We start from the raw sequence: 23,894 nt of genomic DNA, 5'->3' as shown, positions 1-23,894 counted from the left end.
CAGGAAGGAAGGCACTGTGGGAATAGTCACTCCTGCCTCAGTGAACTGCAGAAAAGGCTCTCGACATGAGAGCGCCTGGAGCTCGGAAACTCTTCTGGCTGAAGTGATAGCCACCAAAAAGACTGCTTTCAACGTCAGGTCTTTCAGAGATGCCCTCGACAAGGGTTCAAAAGGCAGCTTCTGCAATGCTCTTAGCACCAGATTGAGATTCCATGCAGGCACCACAGAGTGCAGAGGAGGGCGCAGGTGATTAACTCCCTTGAGAAAGCGCACCACATCTGGCTGTGAAGCCAGGGAAACACCCTTCAGGCGGCCCCTGAAGCAAGTCAGAGCCGCTACCTGGACTTTAAGGGAACTGAGCGACAGGCCTTTCCCCAGACCTTCTTGCAGGAACGCCAACACTGAAGAAATTGGAGCAGTGAAGGGAGAAAGTGAGCCTGCTTCACACCACGCTGCAAAGGTACGCCAAACCCTGGCGTAAGCAGTAGAAGTAGAGCGCTTCCTCGCTCTCAGCATAGTGGCGATGACCTTGTCTGAGAAGCCCTTCTTTCTCAGACGCTGCCGCTCAATAGCCAGGCCGTAAGACCAAAGGGGGAGGGATCCTCCATCACCACGGGACCCTGATGTAACAGGCCCTGCTCCACAGGCAGTCGCAGAGGATCGTCGACTGAGAGCCTGATCAAGTCCGCATACCAGGGACGTCTGGGCCAGTCCGGACCCACCAGGATCATCCGGCCCGGATGCTTTGCCACCCGGTCTAGCACCCTGCCCAACATGGGCCAGGGCGGGAACACATAGAGAAGCTCTTGTGTCGGCCACTGTTGGAGAAGAGCATCTACTCCCAGGGATCGAGGGTCCCGTCCTCTGCTGAAAAAGCGCGGCACTTGGCAATTGGCCGATGATGCCATCAGATCTAGGCTCGGCTGGCCCCAGCGCTTCGTGATGTCCAAGAACGCCTGAGCAGATAGCTGCCACTCTCCGGGCTCCAAGGTATGGCGACTGAGAAAGTCCGCCTTGACATTCATGACTCCGGCAATGTGGGCCGCTGACAGCTGTTCCAGGTTCGCTTCCGCCCACTGGCATAGATTCATGGCCTCCTTGGCTAGAGGGGCGCTCTTGGTACCTCCCTGGCGGTTGACATAGGCCACAGCAGTGGCATTGTCCGACAGGACCCGTACTGGCTTCAACGCCAGTACCGGGATGAACTCCAAAAGCGCCAACCGAATGGCTCTGAGTTCCAGGAGGTTGATAGACCATTTTGCCTCTGCAGGAGACCAGAGCCCCTGCGCTGTCCTTCCCAAGCAGTGGGCTCCCCAGCCCGTCAAAGAGGCGTCCATCGTGACGACAATCCACTCTGGGGTCACCAGAGGCATTCCTGCAGACAACTTGTCTGTCTGCAGCCACCAGCTCAGCGCCTTGCGCACTGCTGGGTCCAAGGGAAGGCGCACAGCATAATCCTCCAACATCGGAGTCCAGCGCTGCAACAGAGAGTGTTGTAGTGGTCTCATATGAGCCCTGGCCCAGGGCACTACTTCCATCGTGGCCGTCATAGAGCCCAACAGCTGCACATAGTCCCAAGCCCGAAGAGGAGAGGCTACTCGGAACTGGTCCACCTGAGCCTGAAGTTTGACAATCCGATTGTCTGGCAGGAACACTCTGCCCACTTGGGTGTCGAATCGAACTCCCAGATACTCCAGGGACTGAGTCGGGCGCAGCTGGCTCTTCTTCCAGTGGATGATCCACCCCAGGGAGCTCAAAAGAGCAACCACCCGGTTCACAGCTTTGCCGCACTCTGCATAAGAGGGGGCTCGGATCAACCAGTCGTCCAGATAAGGATGGACTTGTACTCCTTCCTTTCGCAGGAAGGCCGCGATGACCACCATTACTTTGGAAAAGGTCCGCGGAGCAGTAGCCAACCCGAAAGGGAGGGCTCTGAACTGGAAGTGTCGTCCCAGGACTGCAAAACGCAGGAAGCGTTGATGAGGAGGCCAGATGGGAATATGCAGGTACGCTTCCTTGATGTCCAAGGAAGCCAAGAACTCTCCTGCCTTTACTGCCGCTATAACAGAGCGGAGAGTCTCCATGCGAAAGTGCCGCACTTTCAAGGCCCGATTGACCCCTTTGAGGTCGAGGATAGGCCGGACAGAACCTCCTTTCTTTGGTACCACAAAGTAAATGGAGTAACGTCCCTTGCCAATCTGATTTTCTGGCACCGGAACGACCGCACCCAGGCGGATCAGGTTGTCCAAGGTCTGCTGCACTGCCACAGCTTTGACCGGAGACTTGCAGGGAGAGAGTACAAACCCGTCTCTTAAGGGTCGGCAGAACTCTAGCTTGTAGCCGTCTCTGATGACTTCCAGCACCCAAGCGTCTGAAGTTATTGTGGTCCACTCGCCCATAAACGAGGACAGCCGTCCTCCAATCTGCACTGGGGCGTGGACCAAGGCCCCGTCATTGGGTACGAGACCCTGGGGGAGGACCGGAGGGAGCACCTCCGGGACGGCGGTCTCTGCGAAAGGAATGCTGCTTGGGGGAGAAAGTCCTCTTGAAGGAAGAGGGGGCAGAGGAGCCCGACCTGCCCGGGCGGTACCGACGGGCTTCCTGAAACCGTCCTCTGGAGGTACCGGAACGAGTACTAGCCCGAGCCCTGACCTCTGGTAACTTCTTGCCCTTAGACGTGCCGAGATCGGTCACGATTTTGTCCAGCTCGACCCCAAAGAGCAGCTTGCCTTTAAAAGGCAATCTAGCCAGGCGGGATTTAGAGGCGTGGTCAGCAGACCAATGTTTCAGCCAAAGCCACCGCCGCGCAGAGACTGTCTGAGCCATGCCTTTAGCTGAGGCTCTCAAGACATCATACAGCAAGTCTGCCAAATAGGCTAAGCCCGATTCCAGGGCCGGCCAATCAGCCCTCAAGGAATGATCCGAGGGGGAAGCCCGCTGCACCATAGTCAGGCACGCCCTGGCCACATAGGAACCGCAAACCGAGGCCTGCAAACTTAAAGCAGTCGCCTCAAAGGACGACCTTAAGGCCGCCTCCAATCTTCTGTCTTGGGCGTCCTTTAGGGCCGTGCCACCTTCCACCGGCAAAGCCGTTTTCTTAGTCACCGCAGTGATTAAAGAATCCACGGTAGGCCACAGATAGGCCTCACGTTCACTTTCAGGCAAAGGATAGAGGCAGGACATAGCCCTAGCCACTTTGAGGCTCGCTTCCGGGACATCCCATTGAGCCAAAATTAAGGTGTGCATGGCATCATGCACGTGGAAGGTTCTAGGCGGGCGTTTCGTCCCCAGCATAATGGCAGAGCCAACAGGGGCTGAGGGAGAGACGTCCTCCGAAGAGGAAATCTTCAAAATGCCCATGGCCTGCACTAACAGGTTGGGCAAATCCTCTGAGCTAAAAAGCCGCGCTGCAGAGGGGTCATCCGCTCCAACCGAGCGGGGATCCATCTCCTCCAAGGAATCCGCAAAGGACCGTTGAGAGAACTCAGATACGCTGCCCTCATCTACATCGGAGGAGACAAGGTCCTCCAAGGCCTGGGAATCAACCCGAGGGCGTTTACCTCCGGGGACCTCAACCTCTTTACCAAACGAGGGAGCAGGGGCAGCGTTTTGCATAAGGAAGGCTTGATGCAGCAGCAAAACAAACTCGGGGGAGAAACCCCCCAGACTGTGCACTTCCGCAGCCTGGGCTACAGCCCTAGACGCACCCTCAACCGGCGCTCGCAAGAGCGGGGGAGAGACATGCTGCGCATCCAAAATGGCGTCCGGCGCGACACTCCGCGAAGGAGCCGCGCGGGAAAAACGGCGCTTAACTTTAGCCGCTTTGGTGCCGTCGCCCAAATTAAGGGCGTCCATGGCATTAATGTCTCCCTCAAGGGCGGCCCACGAAGAAGCCGTCCGAGCCGCGTGGCCGGCCAAGATGGCGGAGGCGAGCAGCGGGGGATGGGCGTTTATGGCGGGAAAAAACCGCCACGCCGGAGGAAGGACCGGGACACTCATCGGTCACGAAACTGTCACCCAACAAGGGCGAATCAGACTTTAAGACCCCCGCATCCCCTCTAGAAGCGCCTAAGCGATCCGGGGAGCGACTCTTTGCGCCCTCGCCCTCCGACGCCATATGCCACGTGGAGATCAATCGGGGAACCCCCTGCCCGCTATAAAAAGGTAAAAATTACCTGCTTTCCGCTCCGAGCTGTAACGACCTGGTGTCCCAGTGAGTAGCTGCAATAAACGTTTAAATAAACGTCGAAATAAACGCCTTTAAGGACGTTCAAAATTTTTTTTTTTTTTTTTTTTTAACGGAGCCAGCAGGAGGGGGGAGAAAAGGAGGGACCTGGCACCACCAGGTTTGCACTTGCTCAAGAAGAGCCCTCAACCCCAGGCACTCAACAAAACCTAAAAATTAGGCTTGGAGGCCTAGCCAGAGCTGCTGCTGTGTGTGACCACCACCTGCTGAGATAGAGAACATACTGTGGAGTTTCCGGCAGCACATGACCACATATAGGGAGGCAAAAGGATTGCTCTCTATCTCCACCTGCTGGTAGATGGACACAACCCACCAGTCTATGGATTGATCAGCTTGATGATATGGAATGAAGCTGTTCTATGACACCCTGGGTTCGGCTCTCCTCAGGTTTTTAAGAGGACAGATGTGTCCCAAGGGGGTTGATTCATCCTGGGAGGTGTGTACTACACTTGTCTCCTAGTCTTAATAAACTCACTTCTCCTTTGCAGCTCTTACAGTGCCTCTGGCTCTGGACCTGAAATGGTACCACATCGATATAAGGAACTTGATCGGAATGAGTCAAGAGCTATTCTATTTCTGATTGGAAGTGGTGAAGGAAATAAATTTAGCATTGCTTCTTTGGGCTTTCAGCTAAAGCAGAGCCAGGTCCTTACTGGGGCTGCAGTTTCATGAGGCTTTTTAACTACACTGGGCTTTCCTCCTGCTTTTAACCTTTGCCTCCTTTTTCTATCTAGCCTAACCCGTGTATGAAAAATCCTTTGGTCAAGGCCACAGGCTGCAGCTGCTTCCAGAACCAGCTACATGCGTACCCTATGTCCGACCACCAGGTGTCACCGATGCACACAGGGCTCTGAATGCTGCCTCCCCAGCCTCTGCTGGTCCTACAAGCAGAATCCTAGCCTGGCAAGCCAACCTTCACCTTCCGCACGGCTGTGCACAGCGTTGCTACTGAGCTGACGGGCTGGCTCAAGAAATCATTTTGTACTCGATTTCTTGAAAAATCTGTTAAGCAACTAATAAAAACTGTACCCTCAACACCACAAATAGGGCACAGTTTCAACATGTATTTTTTTTTTTTAATTATTTGAAATTAAAAATTAAAAGTTGATTGAAAAGTGAATAAAACATTAAACTTGAGCCTGGCTTAGTACCTCCTTAGCTCACTTTTGAATTGTTGAGTTGTGAGACTGTCACAGTTTTTTCTTTATCGAGAATAAGGGTGAATTGTTGCATACCACTTTCATATTAGACATGTGGATCCTATGTTAGGAAGGGCATGGAGAGAGGAATTTAGATTAGGGGGCTACATGCTTAATATATGTCTTGCTTTTAGGAATTTTTAAATTTGTATTTTTATTGCAGAAGCCAGTGTTGTAAACAGTGTGCACACTTTGTGAATAATTTTTCACAAGTGTGTATTCTTCACAAAGAGTGCATACTCGTCCTTTCATCAACAATGTGCAATATTTACAACAGAGGGGAAAAAATGAAATTTCAGATTCTTTCCTGACATTTCTCCCTTAGGCCAAAATGTCATAGACATTTCCCATTCATTTCAAATGAAGGTACACCCCTAATTTCAGACATCCAGCTCTTCTAAAATAAGGGTAAGAACATAACAGGACCTGCCCATCTACATCTTTCCATGTCAAGCGGAAGCAGTGATTTTAAAAAGCTGCATATAGCAAAAACATATATACACCTGCACCCTACATGTGATTTCCAAAATCACTGCTCCCATTCTGTTCGCATACCTTGACATCAACCTGCCCCTCCCACCCACCCCCTGGAGTAGAAAGCCTCTCCTGCTGATGGCCCCCATGCAGACCTCATCCCACCCTCCAATTTCTCTACCCCAGCCCTTATCAGGGCCCTGTGGTTCCTGGTGTCTAGTTGGAACAGAAGTGATCCCCCAGTCACTCCTGTTTACCTTGATCCTGAGTTCAAAATTACACCTGCGAGTCCTAGCAGCATTATTACTAGGGATCAAACTACTGCGAGATTACTGCTAACAATTTTGAACCCAGGACCAACTTAGGATCTCTTACTCCTAGCAGACATCGAGAACCAAGGAACCCTGGTAACAGGGGAATTCAAAATCTGAAGGGTGATGGAAGGCTTCCAACAGGTACTTCTGCATACTTTGAAGCAGGTATAAATGCAGACATTTACAATTTTTTCTCTCGATGTGTATTCCCTGTCTCATAAGAGAAACACACATTATTACAGGTCTATTCACACCACTCTGTCCCATGCAATGACCCTGCTCATGGGTAACAATTGCTATTTAAACAGGGGAATCCTTTTAAAATAAGGGCCATGTGTGTTAAAAGTTTAGCTTCTACAATGTTACCTGGGACTAGCTCATTCCTCTCTTCACAAATCTGAAGTGTGAAAAACAGAGGACCTTTCTGCATTGTTCAGGTCCATAACTTGAGAAACTTGTCCAAATCATATGCCCAACCAAACTGAACTTGCACAGATATAATTTTCTAGATCCAGCCGCCTTCAGGGATGTTCAACCTTTGTCCTATCATTGCTCTTCATGTCAGCACTTTATCCAATGCACAACAAGAGTTATGACCGGTCTTCTCTTTAAATGTAGTTGATGGTAGTTGCCTCTCTCCTATAATGTAGGAACAAGGTTCTCCAACATCTAAAATCCTCTCTCTTGTAAAAGATACTTAAATCTTAGTCACAGTCTGTATATGCTCTCCGCTCCCTCTCGGGCTGTTCTTTCAGTCAGTCCCAGGAACTGGAGAGTCTTAAGGAAGTAGGGTGGGAGTGGGGCAGTAAGCGTTACGGTGTCTCCTGACATGTCAGCTGGAGTCATGAGCTGGTGCAGGTGGAGATGAAGAGGCATCCGGTGCATCTGCTGCTGTGTGAAGTGCATCTTTCGTAGTAAGTTGTCCTCCAGGAGCTGAGAGAGGGAGAAGAAACATCAGCAAGCACCAACCCTCCTCAAGAGCATCCTTCTGCTTACCTTATAACCCAGAAAACAGTTCCATTCTTTCCCATTTGTGTTTCAACATTTTATTGATGACTGGTCAAAGTAAACAACACCTTCATATCAGGTTACCAACAACAAATCGTAACATTACATATCATCATCAACTTTTATAATATAACCTCCCCCCTCCAAACACTGTATACATTCCTTTCCACTCTCTCCTCCCTAACCTTCCCCCTCTCCCTCCTACCTTCCCACCCAGACTTGTACTCTGATAGTCCAAGTGAGCCCCCCCCCCCCCCACTTGATTCTTACTTCCAGACAGAAAGTAGCATAGGGACTCCTCTTGAGTCTAATGGCAAGTCATATTATTGTGTCATCTTAAGTAACATATTGCGTCCCCTTGGGCTCATTCTCTGAACATAAGGACTCCAAATCTGTGTAAAACGTTGCAACCGTTTCCTTGACCCCTTCGCTTCCCTAGCTTCCCATTCATTCTTTCCCATTTAATGAATTTTTCATCACGGGGTGGGGGGGGGGGGGGGGGGGGGACAAACACTGAGTGCTAAACAAATCAGACAGTCCTGTGTTTTTCTGCTGAAAATATTTTTTGTTAGTAAGAAGCAATGGGAAGATCAGCAGAGGGGAGAAGCTGATGCTATAGCTATGGAAACCCCAGCGTGATCCTCTCCACCCTTCCTCCTGGTTGGTAGAGAATGGCTTTATCAGAGGCCTTGCAGGAGTGGTCAAAGAGGAGGGTCCTGCTCTTTCTGCATGAGGACTGCATAAAAAGGGGAAGGTGCATGAAACAAAAGAATGCACCAGTTGGAGGCATGGGCTATATGTAAGATTACATGGAGGGGTGCATGTGAGGTGCGGTGGGATATAACAGAGGACCATTTGGGCAGAAGTAAGAGGGGGTGGGGGGCTGTAAAGTGAAAGATGATCTCACACAGCAGCTGAAAAGAGCACAGTACAGGGTGGGGGTGGGAGCTTAGTGAAACAGGATCATGGTGGGGAAATAAAGTATCAGAAGAGGTATGAAAGGGGAAACAGCACTGTTCAAAGTAGGGGGCCCAGTGTCTTCACCCTCCATATGATCCAGCATCTCCCTGTCACCGGTGCCTAGTATAAGAGGCTTGAGGAGGATAAGCCTCCCCAGCACAAACCATGGCCTTCCACTGCTATTTCCAGAGACCAGCAGCACAACAACAGAAAACAGGTACAGGACTGCAGTCTCTGTGTAACCCTACCGGTCCTGCACCCTCCAACACAGACTCCTTGTTTCAGAAAGGTGGAGCCAGCAGGGGCATGCTTAGAGACTGAAGCCCTGCACCTTCTTTTTTCTTTTTATTTGCACAGCACAGAGGTGCTGTTAGGGGGGAGGGAGGGCAGAGAGGTGGGGGTAGATGCTGGATGAGAAGGGAGCAGAGGGGAGGAGCCTCCATATGCTCTATGGTGCAATCACACCTTGAAAAGTGTGTGCAGTTTTGGTCGCTACATATATGGCAGAATTAGAAAGGGTACAGAGGAGAGTGACCAAAATGATAAAGGGGATGGAAAAGCTCCCCTATGAAGAAAGACTAATGAGGTTGTGGCTCTTCAGCTTGGAGAAGAGACCTCTGAAGGGCGATATAACAGATTTATAAAATCCTGACTAAATTAAATGGGTATCAAATCGGCTGTTTACTCATTCTAAAAGCACAAAGACTAGGGGCCACACCATTAGAGAAAACATGTTTTCATTCAATACACAGATAAGCTCTGGAACTTGTTGCTGGAGGATGTGGTACAAGCAGTTAACTCAGCTTATCCTTTGGAGATGTGTCTTCTTTTTAGGAACCTGCCAGGCCATTGGTGGAAACAGGATACTGGGTTTGATGGGCCTTTAGTCTTACCTATGAGATAGCAAAAGTGTACTTCCACAGTCTGTTTACAAGCTATCAAAGCAAAGGCCACAGAGAAGACTCTGTTAAGCTTCTTTGGGGCTGAGACTCTGCTCTGAGGGACTATGGTCGATCGCTCACCTGAGTCCGAGGCTGTGCAGTCTCCACAGGCATAAAGACGGGTTCTCCCAGGACCTTTCCAACTCGAGCAGAGTAAACATGGTCACCCAAGATTGGACAAAGCTTCAGAGTTGCATGGACAAGAAGCTGATTTTGAAAAGCTTAAAAGAATAATTAAATATTATTCTAAATTCAGTCTAAGAAGCATAAAAGATTTACAAAAGAAAGACCAAACTTGGTCATAAAGGATTTTCCCAGTTAGGCAGCCTTAATCTTTATGTTTATGAGTACAGGAATAACCTGATGGTCAGTGCAGTGGCCTGAGCACCAGGGGAACTGGGTTCCAGTCCCACTGTAGCTCCCTGTGATCCTGGGTCACTTAAACCCAGGTACAAAAAAAACCCCAAAACCTTAGATTGTACCTCCATATAATACGTAAATCGCTTTGACTGTACCACAGAAAGGTGGAATATCAAATCCCAATCTTTTTCCCTCTCTCTTTATAAAGGACTTTCTCTATGACCCAGAATTAAACACAACAGAGCAATTTACAATAAACTTACAAAAAATATAGCCAAAAAAAGAAGGGGAAGAAAAAAATGGAAACAGCAAGAAGTCACATGCAGTCTGTTAAACTAGGTTTATCAGTGTTTGCTATACTGCTCTGTACATCAGCGACAAAGCAGTTTACAATCGTGCATAACGTGTAACAAATATGAAAAGAATTAATTTAAACAAAGGACAGTAACAAAAGAAAAAGAACAAAGCAAATGAATTAAGTAGCAGGAGAGTGCCAAAAAAAAAAAAATTGGCAAGTCTTTCAGCCTCCAAAACCAGGGGCAAAACAATAGGCCTTCAAACCTGATTTGAACAAGGAACAGAGTCTTCAAGACAAAGATACTTTGTAAGAGGGTAGATTCATATTGAGGTCTACATGGCTGTAGTACATACACAAGAGGTGATCATTGTAAGATTGAAGCAGATGAGCCAGGGAGTGAGAAATAAGAACATCCAACAGAGTAGACAATCTTCATAACCTTTCAGTAAGAAGGGACACTTTGAACTTAATTCTATGAGCTACTGGCAGACAGTGAAGTTACATAGTAACATAGTAGATGACGGCAGAAAAAGACCTGCACGGTCCATCCAGTCTGCCCAACAAGATAAACTCATATGTGCTACTTTTTGTGTATACCTGACCTTGATTTGTATCTGCCATTTTCAGGGCACAGACTGTAGAAGTCTGCCCAGCACTAGCCCCGCCTCCCAACCACCAGCCCCGCCTCCCACCACCGGCTCTGGCACCCAATCTCGGCTAAACTTCTGAGGATTCATTCCCTCGGAACAGGATTCCTTTATGTTTATCCCATGCATATTTGAATTCCGTTACCGTTTTCCTCTCCACCGCCTCCCGTGGGAGAGCATTCCAAGCATCCACCACTCTCTCCGTGAAAAAATACTTCCTGACATTTTTCTTGAGTCTGAAGTTAAGTAATATGATAAGATAAATGGAAACCAAAACGAGAGACAAACAGCAGAATTCTGCACAAACTTTACAAGGGAACAAACTGTAACAGGGCTTAATTTGTAGATAAAAAGAAAATGGAACTGTGGATCCAGAGGAGGGTGTGAGCAGACCAGGGGCAGGATTAGGAAGCAGGCTATCTCTTCTCTGCTTTACTCTGGGAATTACCTCCTGGAAGGTAAAGAGAGTAGAATACATCTGCTGCTCTGGAGTTTGAACAGAAGAAATTAAGCCTTGGTTTAAAATCTTTCTACATGATCCTTTGAATTGAATGGGAAGATATCTGGGATGTCTAGATTGACCATGCAATCCTATTGGGCCGAGGCACTGACTTTGGTTCACCAGGCACTCAGGATAGAGTTACCCAGCCAGAACGGAATACTGTTTGCTGTACTAAACCCTGTAAAGCGCAAACATTACAAAACTGGCAACTAGCCCTTTTACTGCAAGCAAAACAGCCCTGGCAGCAGCTTGGAAACAGCTTAATCCGTGCTCTGGTGGTAATGCTCCGCAAGATGGACTATGCTTATCAACTGACTAAGATGATGACACTTAGGACTGGTCAATTATCAGCTGCCACAAAGTGTGGGATATGTATGTAAAATGGATGAATCAGGGTAACAGTCAGAATGACACTCCCTAGACGTTCGTCCTTAGGTGCTTGAGAAACACTAGTTGGGCATGATCTTGTATGACCATGAAGCATATTTTCAAAGCACTTAGACTTACAAAGTTCCATAGGGTTACTATAAAGCTTTGTAAGCCTAAGTGCTTTGAAAATGAGCCCCTATGTATACCATGTGGGTAACATGCTGCTCTATTGGGGGGGGGGGGGGGGGATAAGATGGAGAACACATGGTGTTTGAATGTTTAAATGGCATTCCTCAGCTTTTGGAATTTCATTTTGCTCATGGATGTATTGTTGGAGAATGACAAAAGAAAAAAAAAAAGAATGTCTAGTCTCTCCAAGACTAATTTCATCTTGTGAAGGGTCAAGGAAGAAATGCTCGCAAGCAGATCACATGACCGTGCCAAAGGGTCCTCTTCCCTCTGGAGTAAAGGGGAATTTCTCTGATTAGTCCTTAAGCCTGGATAAACCAGTTACTGTATTTCTTCACATGCTGCCTGACATGGGATGCTCTTGTAATATGACAAGGACAGATGATAGAAATGTGTTGGCCCCTCCATGACTAAATAATGTTGGGGGTGTGAGGGAGAGTCCTACAGCCTCATCTGTAGTTCAACAGTACTCAGGATGAATGTGAACCAGAGTTCTGGAAGGAGAGGCATCTATGATTAATGACTAAGGGCAGATAGTTGCAAATGAAGGCTAAAGGTGCCAAATCCCAATCCAAAAGAGTGGGAAGAAACTGCTGAAAAAAAGCAATTGTAGTTTTCTCATTATTTTGATTTCCAAAAAGAAAAATTACTTTCAGAATTTTCTGCCATCCAAAAATGAAAAAGTAAACTAAAGCCATGATAATAACTAAAAGGCTGCTGTTCGGATGCACCTGTCATGGGTTGTAGCTGTACTAAAGCACAGCCTTTGCTGGTCTCCAGGACGCGGTACTGAGTCAGGGTTTTCTTCACTTCCTTTCTCTTCAGGCTTCCATGAGACGGCTCTGTAACTGGAACTACCTGTGCAAATGAAACAGACACCACTGCAAGTAACTTCCCAGCACACATCGCCTCTGTGACTCATTCATCCCTTTAACTGACCCCTCATACTTCCTATTTTTAGTTTAGTCCTTGCCAACCTGGGGACACATCCAGGCAGAGCTATACAAATCTTATGTACTCCAGAAAATTCTCCTGAAGTGTAATCTGAACACTGCAGACTTTTAATCACTATTGTGCTAACCCAGTGCTCCATCCAATTCATACCATCAAGGATATTTTGGTTTCTGGCTGAAGATTCCACTCAGATACAGTTAATTCCCCACCACTAGCAGGTTATTCCCAAATCCAAAAAATATCCCACAGGGCTAATATCTTTGACAGATTTGCATATAATAGAGATACGTTTGTATGCACTCTCTCATATATATTCACTGTGGACATCCTGAAAATCTGACTGGCTAGGTGACTCCCCAGGACTGGGATGAGAACCCTGCTTTACACCAATGAGGATATCCTAAAGTTGCCATAGGAAACAAATGTTAAAGGAGCAGGAAGCTTGCTTTCCATACAATAGATAAAACGTATTCAATAAAATTTACCAATGTTTCAATAGAGGCCAACCTAACTGCATGATTTTAGGGCTGTATCCTTATGGCAACCCCTGGACTCTCTTTTGCAAAAACAGTTTCCCTGGTTCCTAAAACAGAAGGGCTGTGCTTGTCTAACACCACAACCTATGCTAGGATCCTAATGTGCTGTTATTCATTTCTAATTTGCTTCCTGTTTGCAGAGCCTGAACTGGAAGCTTTGATGGAGAACTAGAAATTCTACAGTTTGGGAGCGAAACACCCATTTCTGTAAAGATGGAAAACCAAGTCTAAGTCTCGCTCTCCCAATGCTGCACATTCTATACTAACTAACACCATGGAACACAAATGTCCTTCTGATCCCAGAGAAACTTAGGAATCATGTTCACTCACAACCACTGTGCTCCCTCCAGACCTTCTTGCAAGGAAGAACTCACCTTATTCAGTGTGAGCCCTGTAAATTGCTGCTTACCAGTTGCAGTTCCCCAATCTGCTGTACTTTCAAGCCTGTGGCAATGTCACCTTCTGGTGGATCTGGAACTCCGACAGTCACAGCACTGCAAGACAGATGGAAAGAACAAGCTATACCGGGTGAAAGCAAGTCATTCCACTGCAATTAAAGATTCTGGTTTTGGTGTTGATGTAAAGCATGGTTCTTCCTCTAGTCCCCGTCTCCCTGCTGAGATCCTAGTGGTCATAAAATTCTTATATGGCATCTTAAAAACTCCCTCATTCTCCATATGTTCTGAGTTGTCTGTAGACAAAGCAGACACTTCATATCAGCAAGCGAGGCTCAGATCTATGCTTCTTCTGAAGTTACTGTTTGAGCCGGCACTTGTTACTGGGAAGATTGCATCCTTAATGTCATGCATTGCCAAATGTTTATCATCGTCTAGTCTTAAGACAACTTTACCTTCTGAACTGCACCAGTATCGTTAAAAAGAACTGGTCCAAGAATCGAATCTTGCCGCACACCGCTGATAATATCCTTTTCCTCAGAGTGAGCTCCATTTACCACCTGTCGCCTTCCACTCAACCAGTTTCTAACTCAGTCACTTTAGGGTCCATACAGAGGGCATTCAGTTTACTTATTAGTCGTCTTATGTGGAACCGTGTTAAAGGCTTTACTAAAATCTAAAGAGAGTTGGATCAAGACAGAGCGCTAGACGTGGTGTATTTAGAATTTAGCAAAGCCTTTGACATGGTTCCGCATAGATGACTAATAAACCGAGAGCCCTCGGTATGGGCCCTACAGTGACCAACTGGTTGAGATAAAGATGACAGAGTAGGTGGTATATGGAACTCACTCTGAGGAAAGGGATGCTACCAGTGGTGTGCCGCAAGGTTCGGTTTTTGGGGCCGGTTCTTTTTACCATTTCTGTAAGCGATATTGCTGAAGGGCTGTCTGGTAAGGTTTTCCTCCTTGCGGATGATACTAAAATCTGCAATAGGGTAGATACCCCTGTTGGGTGTGGATAATATGAGGAAAGATCTAGCAAAGCTGGAAGAATGGTCCGGAATTTGGCAGCTAAGATTTAATGCTAAAAAAATGCAGGGTCATATATTTGGGCTGCAAAAACCCAAGGGAACAGTACTGTTCATGATTTGGGACTGAAGGGAGAGTTCAGAGTAAGCTAGAGGAACCCAGCATACAAGATGAAGGGACTCTAGTATTCATAATGCCACTGGATGTAGTGAGCTCTGGTGTACGGCAAGTAACCACCCGGACAGTTCCCACCTACCAATTCCTCCCGGGACAATTCCCACCAAGAACTTCCCCTCCCCCCCTCCATAGCCTTTTTATTTTTACCATAGCTTCTTTCTTGTATCGGGTCCCATAAGTCCTGGTGGTGCGTCGTGTTTCAGATGCTGACAGCATTTGGAACAAGGAGGTTAGATCGAGAACAGAAGCCAGCATCCTGCTCAGCTGTCATCCCCAGAGGTTAGATTAAGAACAAGAGCCAGCACGCCGCCCAGCTGTCATCTCCATATACAGAGGAAGTATACTGTACTTGTGCAGCATACGGTAGAGTAGTAATTTGTTATAAATCTTAATCAGTGTGTTATTTTGAGCAGCTGATTAGAAGGACACCCTAGCACGTGTTACACTGGTGCACAGATTTTATTCATTCAGAGTTTCTATCTATTTATTTAATTACTTATGACATTAAACATAATAAAATTATCTGGAAGGGGAAAGGGAAGGAGATTACTTGTCCGAGTGCGTTTTGAATTTTGGGGGGGCAATGGGTGGGAATTGTCCTGGTGGGTGGGAACTGACCTAGAACAGTGAGCTCTAAGTATTCAAGACTGCACAGCGTGCTACTAAAAAATAAACTCAGCCTCACAAGACAAAGTGCCCAAACCTGAAACAGCTCTTCTAGGTTAATAGCAGTGGCCAGGTAGGAGGATTCCCATCCAGTCTATATTGATTCCTGAGCTGAATTTGCATGCCTTAGAATGCCAATATCACACAGGAAACACAAGGTGTAATAACAAACAGGGGGTCAGAAGATGTCATAATGGCACTTTTGACAGTGCCACATGGGCCAGAAGTCTGACTCACCAGTATGTGGCCACCGGTTTCTTCCTTTTCCGGCACAGAGCGAAGAACTCCTCTATATGTTTTGTGGTCACGTGACAGCTAGAGAGAAGCACAAGGCCTGAAATCTCTCTGTGTGTTTTATTTTTAGGGAGGTGGGAGAAAAGAAAAAAAAAAGTACACACAAAATTAAAGCAAAAATCAGCCTTTCATCCTCTTTCCTCCAGGATTCAATGCCATGGAAATATTAACACTGACAGTGGGTCCCATGCCGAAGAAAGAGCTACCACCCCATATCACACTTCTAAGAGTTACAGAGAAGAGCAGGAAATTTAAGGACAACCAGAAAAGTATGCTAACAGTGCAAGGGATTTGATATACCGTCTTTCTGTGCTACAATCAAAGCTCTTTTGCATTTATTATATCCAGGTTCTCTATCCCTAGTGGGCTCATAATTAGGGGCAATGGAGGGTTAAGTGAATTACAGTTGCAGTGGGAATCAGACCTAGTTCCCAAAGTCCTCAGGCCGCTGCACTAACCACTAGGCTTCTCCTAGCAGCAGACACAGGATTCTACATGCTGTGCCAGGCAGAGTTCACAGGGGGAAAGAGTCAAGTCAGTGCAACACTTCTGCACCAGAGCCCTGCAAGGGTCAACTCTATTAGCCATCAGCTTTCATGCAAACAAGCTGGTCACAGTTCTATTGCGCTTCATGGAAAACTGTTCCAAGATAGCCCAAGCTGTAGCAAGTTTACCCAATGCAAGCATTTGGGATGGAAGATTGGGAGGAGGGGCACAGGAGAAGGGTCTAAGCCATTTATCTGAAAGAGTAGGACTGGGGGTGTTTTGGCATAACAGTAGCTGCATTATGGTGCCCCATCAGCCTAATTCAAGTGCTTCACTTACTTTGCTGCTGCTTTAACTATGTGGAGCGGTTCCGAGAAGCCCAGCTGTTGGCACAAATTAGGAAGGAGTGACATCAGAGTGCACTCATCCTGACTACCTACAAGAGAGAGAAACAGGGTAAAGGGTCTTTGGTTTGATATACTGCCTTTCTAGTGTAAGCAGTTTATGTATATTATAAGCAGGTACTTTCTCTGTCCCCCGTGAGCTCACAATCTAAGTTTTTGTACCTGGGGCAAAGGAGGATTAAGTGATTTGCCCACCAGGGTCACAAGGAGCTGCAGTGGGAATCAAACCCAATTCTCAGCCCACTTCACTAACCATTAGACCACTCCTCATAGCATGCTTCCTTTCTCTCACATGGGATCATCCTCTTCATCCACTTTTTAAAGAATTATTTTAACCATGTGTCGCCTCATAGCTCAGCATTACCCTTAATACGCACTGAGGGTTACTCCCCATGGACACCCTGAAGGTTTTCCCAAGCACTGTTCAGGCCCCACCTGCACCTCTGCCCCTACACTGGCGACCTCCTAGTGGTTTCTGGGGACCCTGCAGATGTCACAAAACCCAGGTGGCACACATTTCCTAGAAATGACATCTACAGACCAAACAAAATATTACTGTGCATCACCAACCACATAATAAACTGAAAAGTCTGTAACAAACAGTTGGAAACGTGAACAAGAAAAGTAATTCTGCACAACAACGAATATGTCAAGTAACAAGTATTCCTGCAGATTTCACTATCTAGACAAGTTTCACTGCAGTTAGCTAGAGCCTGGGGGAAGTTCTTCACCAGTTAGGGTGTGTAAAGCTGGGACAGAGCCTTGGCACAAATCTGCTCCCTCTGCACTCCTAAGCCACAACTGCATGATTCTAGCAAGGGCTCATCAGGACATAAAGGAATAACTTTTGGATCAAGGACACTGCAAAACTTTACAATCTTACAACACCCAGAAGATATTGGGAAATATGCCATCCATGCCTCTAAGTGTTGCAAGAGCAAGAAAATCAACTTACATGCTAGCCTAAAGGACAAAGTTTGACTACCATCTGCCTATCAGTTCAAGGACTGCAAGAGAAAAAAAGTCTTACTGGGGGAAATAAAAGGTCTCGATGCATATATTTAGCTCACATTTTTCCGTAGCTCAACATACACTAGGTATTTCCATGGCCACACCACAAAGACTTACAATCTAAGTTTGTTCCCGAGGCAATGGAGGGTGAAGGAGCTTATGCTTCCCTAGCTCTCAGCCCACTGCTCTAACCAGCAGGCTACACCCTCATTATGCACACAAAAACCCCTGTGTTGCCAGACTATGGTTTGCATTCCTTTGAGATTTGTATCTCACCCATCATTCACCTTAAAATCTGGCTGACCAAAATCTAACCTGAGTTTTAACATGAATGCCATGTTTCTGTTTAAAGAAAAGGCAGTTTAGCCTGATGGATGGTTAAAAATGATGGTGGACCACCGCTAGTCTGTAAAAAGAAGGTGTAGTGTTTGAAGATCCGCACAGCACACCTGGAGGCATGTCACCGAGGGCCTCTTACTAAACCCCGCTAGTGTTTCCCGGTGCGGCAAATGCAACAAAGCCCGTTCATTTTGAATAGGCTTCGTCGCATTTGCCACGGGGGGGATCACCAGTGCAGTTTAGTAAAAGGGGCTCTGAGTGGGCAAAAAGCCATTGAAAAAAGCAACATATTTATTTTTTTAGAACTTATGGCTAATCTCTCTAAAACCCTCAAGGTGGCCAACATCTAAACAAAGCAAGTAAAATATCAAGACACCACAAACACATAAAACCTCACCCATCCACTCTATTATTAAAACAACCAATACAAAATAATGTCAAATAAAAACATCACACTAAAACAAACCATGTAACTATTTCAGAAAGCCTCAACCTTATTAATATTGCCCACTGGGAAAGAAAAGAATAAAAACACATTTCAGCAAATGCTGGTTGGGATCTAGGTAAGACCAATATGGGCAACTGCCTCCTGTGCCAACTTCTGATAGGTGCTGCAGCATTACTGTTGCTGCCATGTCTCAATCCGGGCCAATGTCATTGTGCCCTTCAATGGTCTGGGCCCACAGCAGCAGCAGCAGCGAATACATTATAAGCATCCAGTATGGAGCCTGCAAGCCCAACAGTGCTCCATCCCCTCCTCTTGCACATGTGGGAGGAGGTGGCAGAGCACAGTTTGGGGCAGCCCAGAGCTCTACACTGAAATTTTGCAATGTCACTGGTTTAGTAAGAAATTGAGAAGGCAAGATTTGTGTGTGTGTGTGTGTGGGGGGGGGGGGGGGGGGGGAAGCGGGAGTCTGAATCACTTCCTTTCTTTCTCCCTTCCCCTCATGCCCACAGCCACCCATTGGCAGCTGTCAACCTTGGGGGGGGGGGGGGGGGAGAGGCCTGAGCACCTCTTCTTCCCCCTACTGGCAGTTGGCAGCTCAGGAAAGGGAGGCAGAGTCTCTTCCTCTCTGTCCCCATTGCTTAAATCCAGCCCTGAGCAGATGTGTCATCTCACAAATGCTCAGCGATTTCTGCAGAGTCCTGTGACGTGCTAAAAGAACAAGTATGAACAAGACTCCAGACGATCCTAACAGGAGAGTAATGGTAGAAAAGACAGCTGTGCCCTGAGAAGCCTCATTCTAGATGTTAAATGAGCACCTTCTGAGAGAACAGACAATCAGTAGAGGAGTCCAAGAAACATAAGATAAGAGTAGCCATACTGGGTCAGACCAATGGTCCATCTAGCCCAGTATCCTGTTTTCCAAACAGTGGCCAAGCCAGGTCACAGAAGCCCAAATCGTGGCAACACTCCATACTACAAATCCCAGGGCAAGCAGTTGCTTCCCGTGTCTGGCTCAATAGCAGACTAAAACAGAAACACGAGAAAAGCAATTTCTGAAAGGAGGCATCACGTGTTCTTTGCTTCATCCAAGAACCTTGGGCAAATGTCCCCACACTGAACACCAACAGAGCTCTTTCTTGACTAACAAACCAGTGCTTTCAAAGGCTGAAGTTTGTCTCTCACCATATTTTATTGCCTGAACAAGTAAAACGATGTCCAGCTCTTGCATGTTTCAATTTCAGACAGAAAGAGACCATAAAGACAGTACCTGTAACTGGCAATCCTTGGGGTTTGCTGATGGCCACCAAAACTCCTGCAATGCAGACAGACACAATTTGTCAGGAAGATCCCCTAAGACAAAAGTAGATTTTCTTTCTGAAGTAAATACATTCTACACTTGGGAGCCATAAATCTGTTTCATGTTGCCAGAAATCACAGGTGGAAAGATACAACATGGACACACACGAACCAGCTTTCCTCCTGAACTGGAGCACCTAGATTCTGTTAACAGTGCCTTGGATAGAAACAGAGTATCATCTTCCTCCTTTGGAATTGGCTATGAGTTAGTGATTAGGAGAAATCTGAGATCACAAAGTTCAAATCCTCTCACATATCAATCCTTTGTGTAACTTTAGAAGACTTACTTTTACCACATTAAGTTATGATAAAAAAAACATTGATGCTCAATTCACTCTTATGCAATCCAGGAACTAGAAATGTGCCATTATGCAATCCATCTTGAAGTGGCAGTATATACAGTATATTTCTGAATTATCAACACTGTGATCTTGAAAGATAAGATAAGAATATGATTAAGAACAGGGCTCTAATTTCCTGCTAGAACTTCCAAGATTCTGCTGTAACTATGTGGCACCTAACAAATTTTCATACATTTGCAATAAAGTCATTTTTGACAAGTCTTGTGACCAGTTAATTTATTTGGTTCTCTTTTTTGGGCAAATGGATCTTAAGTGACTGGTGCAGGGAAGGGAGGAGGGGCTGGATTTTACAGCTTTTTCTGCAGCTGTGGAACCATGAGAGACCAGGATTTCCGATTATGACTTAATGGAAAGACGGAGACCCTTTAGGCTGCTCCAGTCTCTTAACGCTCTCCCTAGGCTCTCATAAATCCCAACATCATCTAACAGCTCTCTGCTTTCCATCCTATCCTCATCCTTATATTCTTTGGGATGCAACATTATATAAGCTGTAGTCTAGAAAAAGAGCTATTTAAAACACTGCAGTATTGGAATATGAGCTTATGCCTTCCTTAATTCTCTCTCAGAAATGCAGTGTCTTGTTACCTTTCTTATACACCACATTTCTTACAAGGAGCTCAACCAGGTCTTCCTTCTTCAGCTTCTCCACTACCTCAACTCCAGGATCTCGCAAGATGCTGACGTGACCCTGTCGCGCTCTAGACCCAGGCTGAATGAGCCGCTTTTTTGGCTCAGGTTCCAAGCGATACCTCAAGACAATAAATAAGTATTGGTTAGACCCACAATTAAAGGTTCTGTAATAGGATTTCTTGGTATTCACAAGTTGCAGACATATTTACATGGCTCTCACTATACATTTATCCAGTGTCATATCCAACTCTTTCAATCCTATGTTGCACTATGGCTTGCTCTTGGTGAAACTGCTGGATCTATGCTGAAAATACCACTTACATGAAATTGATGTAAGTTACATAGCTAGAATATTTCCACTTTGTTTTATTTTTGGATTTCTGCTAGTCCTTTACTTTGTCATCTTCCCAAAAGGAACCGAGATATTACTTCAGAAAAGATATGTAACAGCGAGCGGGAACAGAGTACAGACAAAGTCCAAGCAAAAAAAAAAAAAAACAGCACAGAGGGCCTTTAAAAACAAAAGGGACATAAAACTTATATATGAAATTTGATTGAAGAGAGACCCGACATGAGCTGTGTTTCAGTGCTACCGCACCTGCCTCAGGGGTCACACCAATAACGAGGAGGCTTGTACAGACAAATTCAGAACATCTGTTGATTTCCAAAGTTGTCTATAACATATTCCTTCCTCCATATATCATACGTTATTTACCTCACGCACTCCTTCAGTACTAGCATTTTTCATATGGTGTTTATGTAAATTAAATCTCTTCTTTTGCATCTGACTTGTTTCTCCAATGTAGCAGCCTTCGTTGCATTTTTTATGAAAAATGCTAGTGCCAATAAAGATGACACGCCTGTGGGGCAGCACTTTACAGAACCAGAACACTGTACCAGTGATTTCATGGTAAGAATCCTGAAAGGGAACTTTAAAACAATACAGGAACGTAAAACCTTTGAAGTCAGAATGATTAAATATTTTGACACCCACCAGACAAGACTTAACAAGGATCTGGGTTTTCTAGCCCATTATAAACCATAAAATTGTACTGCTTTGTCACCCTCCTGTCTCCATGCATATCTCCCTGTCCCTCATCTACCCGACTCTTCCTGTCTCTCACCTATCCACCCCCATCCTGTTAGATTGTCACTGAAATGCTTTGATGTTTCACTTATATATACTGTCATCTACCAACATTTGCTTATTTCCAATCTGACGAAGGGCAACCTTCGGAAGCTAACCAAGAAATGTATTAAGTTATGTCCAATAAAAAAAGGTATCATCTTATTTTCTTTTCCATGTTTTATTTTGTTTTATTTCTATTGATTACATTTAAAAGTGGACTAACATGGCTACCACACCTCTCTACTCATATTGTATGCGAAAAGTGACTGGAAGTCAGTGATGTTGTCAAAGCACAGGAGAAATATGATCAAATCGCCTAAGTCCTTAGAGGATGCAAATTGCAGTGTTCTGAACTAATTGTAATCTTTTAAGGTAAAAAGAAGGTAGACCTGCATAAATTATATTACAGTAGTGAAGTTTTGAAACAACTAACGCATGGAGGAGTATGGAATAAGCCTCATTATCCAAAAAAAGGGCAGAGAACATGAATTGAATGAGTTGAGGAAAAACTAGATCACACCACATGTGTATCTCAGCTTAAATGCCAGGTAATAAACATCTAAAATGCAAACAGGGCTTCTACAATGACCGTCTTAGGTTTACTGTGACTCAATCACAACTCACCAGGCCAATGTCTTGCTGGTACGACATGGTGAGACACACAGAATTCCCAGTGAAGGCCACTGCTTTGTCAAAGTCAGCAAGGTCCTGCTGGCAACTTCCAAGTGTTTGGAAATATGATTCATTCTGCAGAAAAATAAGTTTCACTCTTTAAAAGTTGCTTTTAGAAGTCTACAGAGTTACAGTTTCAATTCTGAGAAACAGTTCTACTTATCAATAAGTTCAAAATATTGGGACACTGACTATTAGACCAAACAAAAATGAAAACTCGATGGTCATTAGACTAAATTATAATTTGTATTCTGTGCTAGTTTACATAGAGGTGTAAAAATAAAGGTCAACAAACAAGCTGTGGAAAAATATTCTTTTACTGGACTCACTTCATACATTTACGGCTAGCTTGTGACAGCTATAATCCGTTTATATGTACACTGACCTAAAGAAGGAAATGTTAACTTTAGAAACCTACAGATATATTATGTTCATCTAGGGTTCCCAACTTTTTAGAAGAGAAAAACCTGGCACATGCAGGTACTCATACTCTACCCATGCCCCAAATCATGTTCTACTCTTGCCCAACCCCAAATAACTGCAATAAAATCTGCAGCGCAGGCTTAAAAGCTTGCAGACCGCCCCCCATATCCAGCATCTTTTCTATTTATTTGCCCCTCAATGTTACATCTCTCATCAGTGTCCCTTCCAATGCCTCCCCCCCCCCACAGTGGACCACAATATCCCATTAGGGTCCCTTCCCACATCACATGACACAACTGGGGTCCCCAAACTTTTCTGACCAAGGTGCAAGCTCAACCTTTCAAATAACTGAAAAGGCAAAGGAGGAGGTAAATCCTCCCCATTCCCAAAGGGTACTGGTGTTGTGGGTACTTAAGCACCTCCAATGTTGAAGAAACAAATGCTGCTCAGGTTCACAGAAAATGTTTTGTGGGCCCATTGCTGTGCCAGGGAGGGGAGGGGGGCTACAACTTTCCCTCTCTTCCTTCCTCTTCTACCTCCATTCTAGATCTATTCCCTCCCCCCCTCTCCTTCTTCTTTTACTACTACTATTTCTTCTTTCTGTTTCTATTTCTTACTTGCCTTTATCAGCAGTGGACGCCGGCCCAACGACCCCGTATATCCCACTCTCCAACCCAAACCGGAAACAGAAAATCGAGTCAGAGAGGGGGAGGAACGCAGCGGCCGGAAGTAGACTCCAGGGTCGTCCAGAGGAGGGCGCGTGAATGAACCGCCCCCGATAAAGGCAAGTGAGACGGACGTGGGCGGAAGCAAAGGTAGATTTGCTGGACCTGGGAGAAGAGACAACGCGAACATGGGGGAAGGGAGCATGAGCCTATGTAGCCCAAGGAGGTTAGATTGAGAACAGGAGACGGCATGACGTCAATAAGGTTGTAGCCGGCTCAGCCCTGCCTCCCCGACCCCCTCGCAGCCGTCATCCCTGTACACCCAAAACATAGCAAAGAGCCGCTATGAGCCGCTGCATCTATCTTTATTGTAGGGAGCATTTTTATTTCATCTCACCTATAATTTCAAACA

The 23,894-nt window shown here is 45.9% G+C and overlaps 2 protein-coding genes across 2 annotated transcripts in view; one reads left to right on the top strand and one right to left on the bottom strand.

Annotated features, from left to right (window-relative positions):
• The window catches only part of LOC115471675 (tubulin monoglycylase TTLL3-like), a 47,421-nt gene extending 41,482 nt beyond the window's left edge, over positions 1-5,939 (top strand). The window contains exon 17 of the mRNA XM_030205448.1: positions 4,981-5,939. The gene's annotated coding sequence lies outside the window, so the exon portion shown is untranslated. The remainder of the gene's footprint in view (positions 1-4,980) is intronic.
• Positions 5,940-6,016: 77 nt separating this feature from the next.
• Positions 6,017-23,636, bottom strand: RPUSD3 (RNA pseudouridine synthase D3). Its single transcript, XM_030205451.1, is given in 11 exon segments — positions 6,017-6,986; positions 6,988-7,166; positions 9,224-9,363; positions 12,239-12,365; positions 13,407-13,491; positions 15,501-15,608; positions 16,383-16,479; positions 19,513-19,557; positions 20,549-20,712; positions 22,347-22,469; positions 23,439-23,636. Coding segments are annotated over 10 exon segments (1,116 nt in total). The 5' UTR covers position 22,469; positions 23,439-23,636; the 3' UTR covers positions 6,017-6,937.
• Between the last annotated feature and the right edge of the window lie 258 nt (positions 23,637-23,894).

The sequence above is a fragment of the Microcaecilia unicolor genome, chromosome 6 (genome assembly GCF_901765095.1).
Source record: "Microcaecilia unicolor chromosome 6, aMicUni1.1, whole genome shotgun sequence".
NCBI lineage: Eukaryota > Metazoa > Chordata > Amphibia > Gymnophiona > Siphonopidae > Microcaecilia > Microcaecilia unicolor.
Note: the sequence above shows the minus strand (reverse complement) of the source record. Positions and strands in the feature narration are given on the sequence as shown.